This window comes from Dreissena polymorpha, chromosome 3, assembly GCF_020536995.1.
Source record: "Dreissena polymorpha isolate Duluth1 chromosome 3, UMN_Dpol_1.0, whole genome shotgun sequence".
NCBI lineage: Eukaryota > Metazoa > Mollusca > Bivalvia > Myida > Dreissenidae > Dreissena > Dreissena polymorpha.
The window spans coordinates 63,084,721-63,098,117 of record NC_068357.1 but is presented as its reverse complement, the minus strand read 5'-3'; the positions used below and the strand labels follow the sequence as shown (position 1 = coordinate 63,098,117).

The 13,397-nt window shown below is 32.1% G+C and overlaps 3 protein-coding genes across 6 annotated transcripts in view; 1 reads left to right on the top strand and 2 right to left on the bottom strand.

Moving 5' to 3' along the window:
* LOC127874436 (uncharacterized) overlaps positions 1 to 13,397 on the bottom strand; it is a 227,761-nt gene that overhangs the window by 36,679 nt on the left and 177,685 nt on the right. The window lies entirely within an intron of this gene.
* The window catches only part of LOC127874434 (uncharacterized), a 219,040-nt gene that overhangs the window by 53,076 nt on the left and 152,567 nt on the right, over positions 1 to 13,397 (top strand). The window lies entirely within an intron of this gene.
* LOC127874437 (uncharacterized) overlaps positions 1 to 13,397 on the bottom strand; it is a 29,258-nt gene that overhangs the window by 9,521 nt on the left and 6,340 nt on the right. For 2 of the 3 annotated variants that reach the window (XM_052418762.1, XM_052418763.1), the window contains exon 3: positions 7,332 to 7,448. The exons of the other annotated variant lie outside the window; for it this stretch is intronic. In XM_052418762.1, the coding sequence (XP_052274722.1) occupies positions 7,332 to 7,448 (117 nt within the window). The remainder of the gene's footprint in view (positions 1 to 7,331; positions 7,449 to 13,397) is intronic. 3 annotated transcript variants of the gene reach the window in all.

Here is a 13,397-nt window from a genome sequence, read left to right as displayed (position 1 = left end):
GAAATATAAAAACGACATATTGGATGATGATCATCCAACGAAACATGTAACAGGGCATCTAATTGGTCAAACTATATTTAATTGACCAATGATATCCATTTAGGCTTTATAACAACGTTAACTAAAGTAAGAAGAAGTATCGAACATAAAATTGCGGTTAACGGACACTTAACTTGTACAATGTAAAATGATAACACTTTTGGAGACCTATGACGAGTGCATGTTATATAGATAACACAAGAACATTGTTTATATTTAATAAACAACCTTTTTAAAGCCATGCAAGAAGAAATTCATATTTTAATGTCCTCAATTTCTCGAAAAATATGTCAAAGCTATCAAGATCATTTTTGTTAGCACGCAGTTGGAAATGTTTCGACACATTTTGCCGGTCACCAGGACCGACATTCTTGTTAAACCTGCCGGTCCAAATGGAAATCTGCCAGTCAGGACCGGCAATTTCGCCAAGCCTGGTAGTGGCTTCACGATGGTATTGAAGAGCCCAATCTTGGTGGTAATGCCAATTGCGCTGGATCCCCAGATGTTCTTCAGCTGATGGAAGGCTGCTCGTGCTTTAACGATGCAGTTTCAGACATCTGCATCCGTTCCTCCCTGGTTGTCCAGAATGCTGCCGAGATAGGTGAAGCTGTCCACCTCCTCCAGCGCCTTGCCTTGGACTGTGATGGGTGTGTTGTTTGATGCGTTGGTCCTGAACACCTTGCTTATCCCTTTGTTGATGGTGAGGCCCAGTCTAGCTAAGTTGTCCGGTACCATGTTTGTCTTTTCCTGAATCTGTTGTTGGGTGTGGGAGAGAAGAGCAAAATCTTCCGAAAAGTCGAGGTCTTCCAACTGTATCCAGAGTGTCCACTGAATTTCATTCTGCTTCGCTCCGTTGATGTCTTAATTATACAGTCTATGGCCAGCAGGAACAGGAAAGGTGAGAGTAAGCAGCCTTGTCTCACAGCGGTTCTCACTTCAAAGGCATCCGTGAGCTGTCTGCCATAAACAATTATGCAGGTCATTCCCTCATAAGTCTTCCTGATTATGTTGGTGATCTTTTCTGGCACTCCGTAGTGCCTCAGAAGTCTCCAGAGGGACTCCCGGTCAACGCTGTCAAATCCCTTTTCATAGTCAATGAAGTTGACATACAAAGGCGAATTCAACCCCAAGGGATTGTTACAGAATGGTGCGCAGGGTTGCGATCTGATCTGTGTTCATGCTCATGTTGTTCTTAAAATATTTTTAAATTTTATTTAAAGAAAAAACAGCATATCAAACATTTGATAAAGCTACAATTAGTCCATAAACAAACAAACATAAGTGTGTGTTACGTAATTAAAAAACAAAACATCACCCTGGAATTATCATGACCTACTTTTGAACGAACACCGGAAATCATGAGAATGATCGTTGTAATAAGTATGGATATTATCAAATCAATTACAACTTCTAACAAGAAGTATGTTTGTCGGAAACACTGTCCCCTTCTGCGCCGCTTTGAATTTTTTTTTTACCTTTGACCTTGAAAGATGACCTTGATTTTTCACCATCAAAATGTACAGCTCCATGAGATACACATGCATGCCAAATATGAAGTTGCAATCTTCAATATTGCAAAAGTTATAGCAAATGTTAAAGTTGGAGCAAACCAACAGACAGACAGGGAAAAAACAATATGACCCCCACTATAGTGGTGGGGGACATACAAATTGAAAAACATAACTTTCCAGCACTTCTTGAAGGTTGTTCGTTAAAGGCACGATACCTTTAGGAGGACCGATACTATGAGAGTAAGGGATACTTGAACGATTGACCTACTTATTGGTGTTGTCACACATCGAAAGAGAGAGTACTATAGTGCAATAGGCAGTAAGCAAACTTAACTTAAACATTGGATTCACTGACCATAGTGTATATAAAATTAAACAGTAATTAACTTATTTTATAACTTCTAGATTTACAATTTAACAAGTTTCTGTTCTATTGGTTATTCTTCTTTTGAGCAACATGGGCACATAAAAGTGCTCAAGAATTTCATAAACAAAAATCTTCGCCATTTGTTGGAAGTCTCAAATAAATTTCGGCATTAATGTACGTTTTCAAAGATTTGATGGAAAAAAAATTCCAATCAGGACATCAAATTACAGTTTGGTCGCCAGTAACGGATCACTTCCGGTACATCGAAGAAAAAATTAAACTTGATTATCTGCAAACATTTTGTATTCTTGTATGTTTTCTCAACGATTCACGAGATGAAACACCTCCTCAATGACCACAATTTACAATAACGGTAAAAAATATTGGGCTGGAAATGCTTGTTTTCTCAATTCAATGCTAGAGTGCTGTTATGAAAGTTTTGGACTTCCTCTATGTATTTTTTTATTTAAATTATCTGATTTATTTTCCTATTAAATATTGAAATTATATAGCCTCTTGATATAGTCTACTTACCCAAAACGTTTTATTGGCTGTACTGACAATAATTTTTACAATAAGATAAATGGTAGAAAGAGAAATGAATGGTTTGTATACGAAAACGTATTTCAAATCTCAGAAAAACAGGCTCGAGATCGGTGCGACGTATACTGAGTGTCCTTATCCCTGGTCAAAATAGCCTGTTCCAACTAGTTGACAGCAAATAACACATATTAATACACTTGGATACTTTTCGTATTCAAGTCAATATAGCTCCCTTATTTAAGAACGGATGTGTTGAACTTTGGACTCAGACTAATTCAACACATCAACATCGTACTTCGTAGAATAATAATGTAAAAATAAAACGCATTTACATACACGTCTTAATGACCGACCGGCTTGCAACATAGCGCTCATGAATATTCATACGAGCAATATATTTTTTTGTTTGATGTTATGTATTCCTGGTGTAAAAACCCACCGAGAATGATGAAATTGAAATTAAATTGGAATTATTTACCGTTGTACTACACTTAATGACTTTTCGAACGCAGCATTTTTCAAACTTAAATATCTCAGTTATGGGTAAATATTTTGATTAAAATTTGGACATGTGATCATTTGACTACAGTATGTGCAAGCAAACGATAAAATCACTCATCCGTGACGATATGCATACGAAGTAAAAATTGATATTGTGTTTATCAATACTGTGAAACCATTATTAATCGTCAGGCATTAATTTTCATAAATTTCGTCAGTCGAAGGATCAGCGAATTTAAGATCCTAACGAACAATCATGCTCTATGTTTGAACAAAAACAAACACTAAGTTGAACAATATTTTAAAACTTTACCGTAGACATGAGGCATTAAATTCCAACATAATCCATGCACACATTCACTGCTGTTTCGTAATCACGATTAATCCGGTTTTGACACAAAGGGATGTAGATTACACAAGGTACTTAACTGACACGTTACACTTCTTTAAAACGCGTGTGCAGTACAGCTGTATCGAATGCGTTGACTTCGTTTATGTAGAATGGTAATGAACTAGCGCTAATTGATTATAACTTTATTACCCATTAGGTGCATTGTGTTTTTCAGGGGTGTTGCATATTAGCCATCACGCAGCGAATGCCGATGAAAGACAATAAACCAACTGAAAAGATGACGATGTGTGATCAACATGCGTATTTATCACAAATTAATAAAGAAAATTTTAATTGCTGTTTGTTGTTTGATTGTTTGCGTTTAACCACACTTATTACTATTTTATATGTATCAATTTATTTATGTTTAAATTATTGACATTATTGATTTATATACCAGTAGTTTACTTTTTAAGAACAAACACACAGAGTTTAAAATTTTAATGTTGATATCAGGGTAAAAAGTGACATTTGAGACCAATTACTGTTCTTAAATTTATCAAAAATGTACACTTGAAACTTTATTGAAAAGTGACAAAATAATTTCCTAACACTAGTTATTACGCATATTGTTCGCACCTTCCCTAATTGGTGCCGATAAAGGTACGATTGTTATCAGTATGGCAATTATAATAATAGAATAAGACTTATTGGCAATTGGCTTCGTTGTTAAAAACACTCGTTAACGGTTATTCGATCCCACTTGTCCGCTAATCATAACAATGAACGTGTGAATGGCATACATTAAGAGGGTCCATTACTGTCCCTTGATAACAAAAGACTAGTTTATTGGCATGTGACAAACAGGCCCCACCTCCTGCAGTGATTCTCAAGTGTGTTCCCGCATTCGCACCACGATTTTTTGCAACTGCGATTGATCGCGAATATGTATTACACACAAATCGGATATTGACTGTCGCATTTTTTAAAATTCAAAATCAGAAATCGGCGAATTTAAGTGCTGACGAAATCGTCATTTTTATAAAAATGACGAAATTTTGTGCTGTCGAAAATAAATGGTTTCACAGTATTTGTTAATCGGAACTCGGCTTATAACCAAATGTACTTGTGTTTTTTTTGTTTTTTTTTAAACTTTGATATAATGGATATAGTACAAATATGTATATTCAATTTATGTATAAATCCTTAGTATTCTCTATTGTTAAAACATATAATATACATATTACAGTGTCATAAAAAATGTTTTTAATCTGACATACTGAAAATTAACGTCTTATATTTACGGTGACTTACTTACTCAAACTTATAAAATACATACTGCAGTGAAATCATTATAATTACTTATCTGTATAAATGTTTACAATAAATTATGAGAACCGTAGAAACCGATAATTTATCTTATATTTAGGGTCATTTTCCTTGCATAAGCACATTTTCTTTCTTTTACCAAATGACTAGTGGTCTGAAAATTGTCTCCTTAAAGAGCAGATAATTAAATGGGAAATTTAAAAGGCCAAAGGTTTTTAATTATTTTAATTACTTAAAATAATTAAATGCGAATATATATTGTCTGCAGGACACTCATTTCCTTCCTGACATGTACAGTACCATTTATTCAGAATGAGGGGGTGCATGTTTTTTAAGCTATTGTTCATCTATTTCTGGGGGAACAGGTATGTTAATATCTAATAGCACTAACTATAAAATTCACAGTTCTGTTGCTGATTCGAATGGTAATTTTCTTCCCCTTGACATTTCTTTTAATGGATACCGCTTTACAATTCTTTCTTTATATGGGCAAAATGCTGAATCACCTTCCTTTTTACAGATATCTTTGAGTTATCGAAAGACTTGAAAATGGAGCCTTTATTATAAGTTGTGATTTTAACTTAGATTAGTTTAGTTATAAAAAGATAAATGACCCTAATGCTCGAAATAAAATTTTAGAATTAATTAAAGGGTACACTCTTGTAGATCCCTTTCGAGAACAAAACCAGTCAAAGAAAATATTTACTTGACGTATAACAAATTCAATACAACAGGCTAAGCTGGATCTATTTTTAATCACGTCAGATTTTTTGCAACGTTTTAAATCAACTGAAATTGAACCAAGTCTTCAATCTGATCACTCTATCATAACTTTTAATTTAACTTTCATAATTTTTTCTCATAAACCTGGTCTTTTGAGACGTAATAATTCTATGATATCATAGATATATCATGTTTGAACATTATTGCTGCTACATGATATAACTTTTTTGTGTGATCATATGCATGTATGCAATGTTTGTCTTATATTGAATTAAAAAAAATAAAATAATTCTATGATATCAGACATTGTGTATGTACAGAAAATCAACAAAAAACGATGATATTAACCTTCAATATGCTCTACCCATTTACAGAGATTGAAATTTAAAGGAAATTCCCAGTTTAAATTTGATGATTGATGAAGAATTTTGTAGGTTTAGTACTTACTACAAATATAATTGTATATACCGTTACTCAAATAAAATTACATGTAAGATCTATTTCTTATAAAGTATAATTATATGCACCTACTACTGTTTATCTAAGTCCTTTTCATCTATTATTACAATCTACACATACTTTATTTTTTATACACACTAGAAGATGTTGGTTTTTTCCTTTTTTTTATGTTTATCTTATATGCATTTTTTCAACACACAATTACATGTTATAGTAAATTTTATAAGATACTGTTCTAATTGATATGCTCGGTTCTATTATAATATATATATATATATATATATATATATATATATATATATATATATATATATATATATATATATATATATATATATATATATACTATACATGTACACTACTCTAATATTTAACCTAAGACATGTGTTGGATGCATTGCATGTTTTCTGTTGATGTTTTGCTGTGTCTGATTGCAAAACATTATTTTATAATTCATATTGAGTGTGTACTGTTGTATGCAATCTTGAAATAAAATGTGCTGGAAAAAAAGATAATGATGATAATTATGATGGTGATGATACGTATACATTCAAAATAAAATTTCAATTGCATCAGCAGAAGAAAAACTGTGTTATGCAATTCGGCCCATTATTCACTGCAAAACAGTGACACAGCCTACAAATGCAAGTGACATGACACGAACGACAGACTCACGAACATGAACAAAACTGGGTTTGTCAACGCAATTCAATTAATGTTAAAGAGTTGTAAAACATTACAATCGTTTTTCGATCTACATTTTTTATTTAAAAAAATAAAACTCGAATGTTCAATTTTACTCTCGAAGATTTTTATAAAAAAAAGGAAAAATATAACTATGAAAACTTTGAAATTGTATGTTTACCGGTGCATGTAAAGCGTGATTTTAGGAATGTCTATTTTCTAATTGGGCGAAATATTGACGCTAAAGATCGACCATTATGTCTTCAAAACATCAACCATTTTGTCCAAGCTAACTGAGAAACAGAAGTTGCTTCTTGATTTGCTTAAGTTTAACAAAAATAAGGTTATTTAAATCCCCTGCACTGGTTCATCGGCAGGACTCTAAAACAAGAATACAATACCCGAGATTTGGTTTGCTTTTAACAAAGCGTATTATTTAAAGTAGCTAAATAAGTATCGTATTATTCCGCGTGTGTATGCTAAATGTCCTTTTAATGATAAGAAAATAACACAGTGTTTCAAACATTTCATTATCGCCTTGAAAACCAATACTTCAGTTGCATAAATTGGATAATTTCATCATCGGAATTATCGTATGTATTAGAAAACAATAATTACTGCATGTTTCTTTTATTAGACTCATTATTCGTTACGAAAGTTTTCTTTAAAAAATGTTTACACTTTATGAACGAAAATTAAATTAAGATAATCTATTGATTGATTGATCGATCGATCGATTGATTGATTGATTGACCGACCGACTTATCCATCGATCTATCAAAGGAATGATTAATATACACATGAATTTCATTACTATTCAAAATACGCTTTGAAGTGCTAATACCTTTTCGACTATTTATTGCAACGTCGCCATCACGAAGATTTATACGATCAGGGCGAAACGATTGTTGATTTTCAGTTTGAAGGAAATCGCTTTCCGTTTCTGAGTTGTGCAAAGTATCTGTAAAGACAAACGAGTCGTTAGATTAAGCTTCAACGTTTACTTAAAATTATTGTAGTTACATTTAAATCAACAGTCCTAGAAAAAGTCGAAATAGAATTGGTCGAAATGTTTGTTATGGTGTTGTTTGGGCAAAAGTTTCAGAAAATGTGCTATATAATTTATTTATTTTTTCACTTCAATGTTTTATGAATTAGTCTTGGCCACGTGTGAGGTATGGACGCCCACCCTTCAACAATTTCTTAATTTCCAATGGTATGATACGTATGTCGAAGAAGAAGTAGTTGCATTTCGATTTGCTTGCGATTATCGAAAATAATCTTATTTGAAACCATGCACTGGGTCATCAGCAGAATTCCAGAAACGGGAATACAAAACTCGAGATTTGGTTTGCTTTTAACATCGCACGTAGCTGAATGAGTATTATATTAATCCACGTGTGTTTGTAACATTATAAATATTAACATAGTTTTGTCAGTAGCATAACGTGGATAATTTCATAAGAGTCCGAATGCTACGTATTTGAAAGAAAATAATTTCTTCATGCTACTCGTTTAAAAGCAATAATTCATTTCGAAAGTTTGTTTAAAAACGAAACGAAAACCATTGATGACATAAATTTAAAGTGAAATATGGAGTGATTGATTAATTAGTTTATTGATTGATTGATTGACCTACCGGCTGACTGACTGACACCGACCGACAAAATGACAGACCGAACTAATGGCCGACCCACCGAGCGATACATTGAATGTTTGATTAATCCAATTATTAATATCATTTCTATTCAATTTCTATTAAAAATGCCCATTATATCACTTTAAAGTATCTGAAAGTTGAAATGTGTGCAATTCAAACAAAAAATTGTTTGTTTTTTTCGCTCAGGAAAAATATATCTTATTTAACGCAAAGGCTTTTTCCCCAGGGAACGGCAAAACACAAAACACATTCTTTCTGCAATACTATGTCATCAAACATTCTACCCACTCTACTGTTACACTTAGACACGTCTGCATATTAAATCACAACGCTTACCCAGGAGCGACCTTTCTCGAGCTTGTCGCATATCCGAGTAAGCCACTGCTTAACACTATTCAACATTCTACATTATATTTATTAAAATTATTGAAATATATATTGAACGTGTTTCGGATGGGAAAAAGTGTCATAATTTATTTATATGAACGGATTAAAGTATATTTTTATGACGACAATAGATACTAAAATATGCCATTATGAGTTCTAGGTACCTACATGTCGGAAAATTTTACCATGTTACCGCGACCACTGTTGCCTTCAGTGCAATAACGAACGAAAATGTAAATCAAAATTCTTCTTAACCACGTTAAGAAATTGTATAACGATTAATTAGTCATTATATGTAAATTGTTATAGAGGAGCTTTATATCTTTAAATCAAATTACGTACACGTAACAGTTCTAATGAACCATAACTGCACTTGAATGTAATATACATCAAAGCAACATTTTCTTGCTCAAACTTCATAACTGTTTCAACTAGTACTACATAACAAACATTACAACATGACCATGAACAATTGCAACTTTTCCTGTGGTTATTAGTGTCTTCAAGTTTTAATATTACTACGACAACTACTAATTTTAAACCATTGACTAGTTGTGATACTATTATTACTGGTTCTTCTTAATCTTTACACCAGTTACGACTACTACTGCTGCATAACACAATTACTTTAATACTACAACTGGATAGACCAGAATAGTGTATGGGTTCAATATATACATTCTATGCATACATACACATCAAAATCTACAACATATAATTTTTAGCCCAGGTGCAAAATTGTTTAATATATTGAAGTTGGATGATAAATTCCTTTATTTGAAGCCGTAAGATTTCAAAATATGTTTGAAATCATTTGCCAATCAAAATGCAATATTAAAAAAAGTATTTGTATACGTATTATAATAACAAAAAAACTTCTACTTCTATAAATACTACTTCTACTTTTTCGACTACTACTTTTGCGTACACTACAGAACACATGGTGTTTGCAAAAAATCGCCTCTCTATGTTGACAAACGCAATTTATTTTATTTGTTGGAACCGTTAGCTTGTTCTGACTAAACGCATATCTACAAATTACACGTCAATATAATTGATTTGAAATAATAAAGTAATTCATACAACGCATTTGTTACCGTCACCGCCACTACGACGAATCATCATATATATTTTACTGCGACTTTGAACGCAACTACTTTGATTACTTCGTTTACTCCAACAATTATACATCTTCATTTTATTTTTATTTTGAATGGCCGACTTAGAATAAGCAATGCAAGCAAATATTTAAGGCAAAGGAACACACAGTATAGCTTTCTTAAAAATTTATTTTGCTTTACACTAAAATTATAAGAAATATAATATATATCCGCGACACTCCTTCATGCCGTTTTGAATGTATGTCTTTCAGACACGCTCGATAATAACAACATTATTATGTTTGTATTCACTAATATGCCTCAGACGAAACACAAGTGCAATTTTATCATATCAACTTTTGCAGTTTTTACAATGAAATGTGACTTTTTAAAATTTATTTTCTACTTGGTAAGGAAATAATAACAACAACAACAAATACTTACTACTTGAGCAATTACTTAACAAAAGCAAGTATTACTACAAATTTATTCTACTACCACACTAAAACTACAAATAGAAATACTATTTCTGTACTATTAGTATAACTATTATTATAATTTTTAAAACGTCTTCAAATACTATAAGTTCAAGTTCTACTGCTACTACTACTACAACTACTACTACAACAACAACTACTACTACTACTATTACTACTACTACAACTACTACTATGACTACTACTACTACTACTACTACTACTACTACTACTACTACTACTACTACTACTACTACTACTACTACTATAACTACTACAACTATTACTTTTACAACTACTACTACTACTACTACTACTACAACAACAACAACAACGACTACAACTACTACTACCACTTCTTCTACTACTACTACTACTACTACTACTACTACTACTAGTATAACTACTTCTATTACAACAACTAAAACAACTAGTACTACTACTATTACTACTACTACTACTACTACTACTACTACTACTACTACTACTACTACTACTACTACTACTACTACTACTACTACTACTACTTCTACAACTGCTACTACTTCTACTACCTCTTCTACTAATACTTCTACTACTACTTCAAGCACTACTATGGCTATTACTTTTACCGCTACTACTAATTCTACTACCACTTCTACTACTACTTTTACTACTACTACTATAACTACTACTACTACTACTACTACTACTACTACTACTACTACTACTATTACTACTACTACTACTACTACTACTTCTACTACTACTACTTCCATTACTACTACTACTTCTACTACTACTACTTCTTCTACTACTACTACTACTATTACTGCTACTTCTACTACTACTACTACTACTACTACTACTACTACTACTACTACTACTACTACTACTACTACTACTACTACTACCACTACTACTACTACTACAACTACTACTACTACTACTACTACTACTACTACTACTATAACTGCTACTAATACTACAACAACAACAACTACTACTACTACTACTACTACTACTACTACTACTGCTACTGCTACTACTACTACTACTACTACTACTACTACTACTACTACTACTACTACTAAAACTACTACTTCTACTACTAATATCATTATATGTGCTACCTTATTTACGGGCAAAAGCTTTTTAAGTTTTTTTGATAACCATGGATTTTTAATAAATATATGGACATGATAGTGTTCAAAATATTATAATTGTTGCAATAATTAAGTAATGCATCCAAAAAATCAATCTTAAAACGAGTAACATGTTCCTAGCTTAAAGATATAGCATCTTATTTTTTTTTGTTTTCTAGCCACAGGAATTTAAAGCTGGTTCGGTGGCTGTGGTATAGTGGATGGGGTGTCTGCTAACTGGCTTAGTCACTGGGAGGTCTCTGTATTGATCCCTTAAGTGGGATCATTCTTTAGATAACCATAAAGACATACTATGGCGTACCATTTGGATTGAAAGTCAAGAAGACCTACTAGGTAAAAAGATAAATGTACGTCGAAGTACAATAATTGTACGTCGACATACAAATATAAAATACACTTAAAAGTATATATTTGTACGTCAAAGTACAATTTGTACTTCGACATACATGTTTGTACTTCGACGTACACATTTTCTGAACAGCCAATCAAAACACTTGTCTCTTGAGCCGCTTTTCCTTCAAATTTATTCATAATAAATGTTTAAAATATCTTTTTTAATTGAGGACAAAATGAATAAAAATATCAGAATGGCAAAAAAACAACAACATAGAAGTTTCAAGTATTTAATGCATTGAAATAGATTATATACAAATTTGAAAAAGATTCAATTGTTACCTTTTTAAAATTAAAATTATTCAGCATATTGTGAGTATTTATTTATGCGGGGCGGAGTATCACGACCGTCCAGCGCATTACTGTGTAGGAAATTCCCAACGGTAACCAAACAGTTACCAAACATTAACGGGATAAATAATGTATAATGACCTCCCCGTTGGTCGTATTTTGTGATAACCATAACTTGCATAAGTCAGAGGTTACTTCCGCCACGCCAGGTCAATAAATACGCACAATATCTATGAGTAAGCGGTCGATAGTTGCATAATTTGGTATAAATAATAATAATAATAATAATAATGTTCAATGTCAAATATCTCTAAAAGCAACAGATGTAAGGTGTCTTCTGATTGGCTAACACTCAAGGGTCGGTAAAAATTGTACGTCGAAGTACATTTCTCGTTCTACCTAGTAGGTCTTGTAGACTTTCGACGTCATGGTACGTCATACACGCATATACACTAAGTACTGGTCCAACCCAGGAAATAGTTTGTTTCATCAAATGTCTCAATTCAACTTGACAGCTTGCTAAAGCAGTTGCATTTAGCATACAGTACACTGATTTAACATAATCAAAATCATGTGATGTGTCAAATAAATTTTGATTGACAAATTTGACAGGATTTTTTTTAATCAAATAAGTTTTAAACTTTAAAATAACACAAACTACGTATTGAAAGCCATACCTGGAGCTTTCGTCTGTATACCACTAACTTCTTCAGAAGAATGATTTCTACTGTTGGGAAACGTTAACACCGCTAATTGTCTTCTTATTTATTATCAATGTATAATTATGTGTAACAACATAACAACATACTTGTTTCGCAATTAAAATATTTAATAAATACAGGTATCTTGCAGGTTTCTAATTTTCTTTCGCAAACTATTGTTGAAAAGTTTAAATTTTGTCGCCTCTAAAAAACTAGCCATTTTGTAGCAATTCTTAAATCACAGTCTATACTGCATACACTTAGCTCTATAGTTACAATTTGAATGCAAATATTAGAATGCATCATGTTATATCATCCATATTTTTTATTTAAACATTCAAATAACACATAACACAGAACATATATAAAAAGGTATCTGGTATTGTGTGGAGATACAAAACACTTCACATCATTTATTTGCACATAAAAGAATAGTTACAAAATAAGTAATACTAAAACACTGTCATCAACCTACAATACAAGACTATTTACGTATATGAAATTACAAAGTGGTGTTATTTTATCACCTTTTACAAAATTAACAATGCTGGTTTTGTACTAGCCATAAAACATGGATTAACAAGTAACAACCAATTATTTAATTACACAATAGAAAGGAAATCATATTAATTGCATTATGCATTTACTAAACAAGCTATTTGCTACTGTTTAGAATTACACTATCTTACTAAAAATGATCACAACAGGTACTTAGTGCTTTTACATACTTGTGGTAAGTTTTGTATTACTAGTTTGA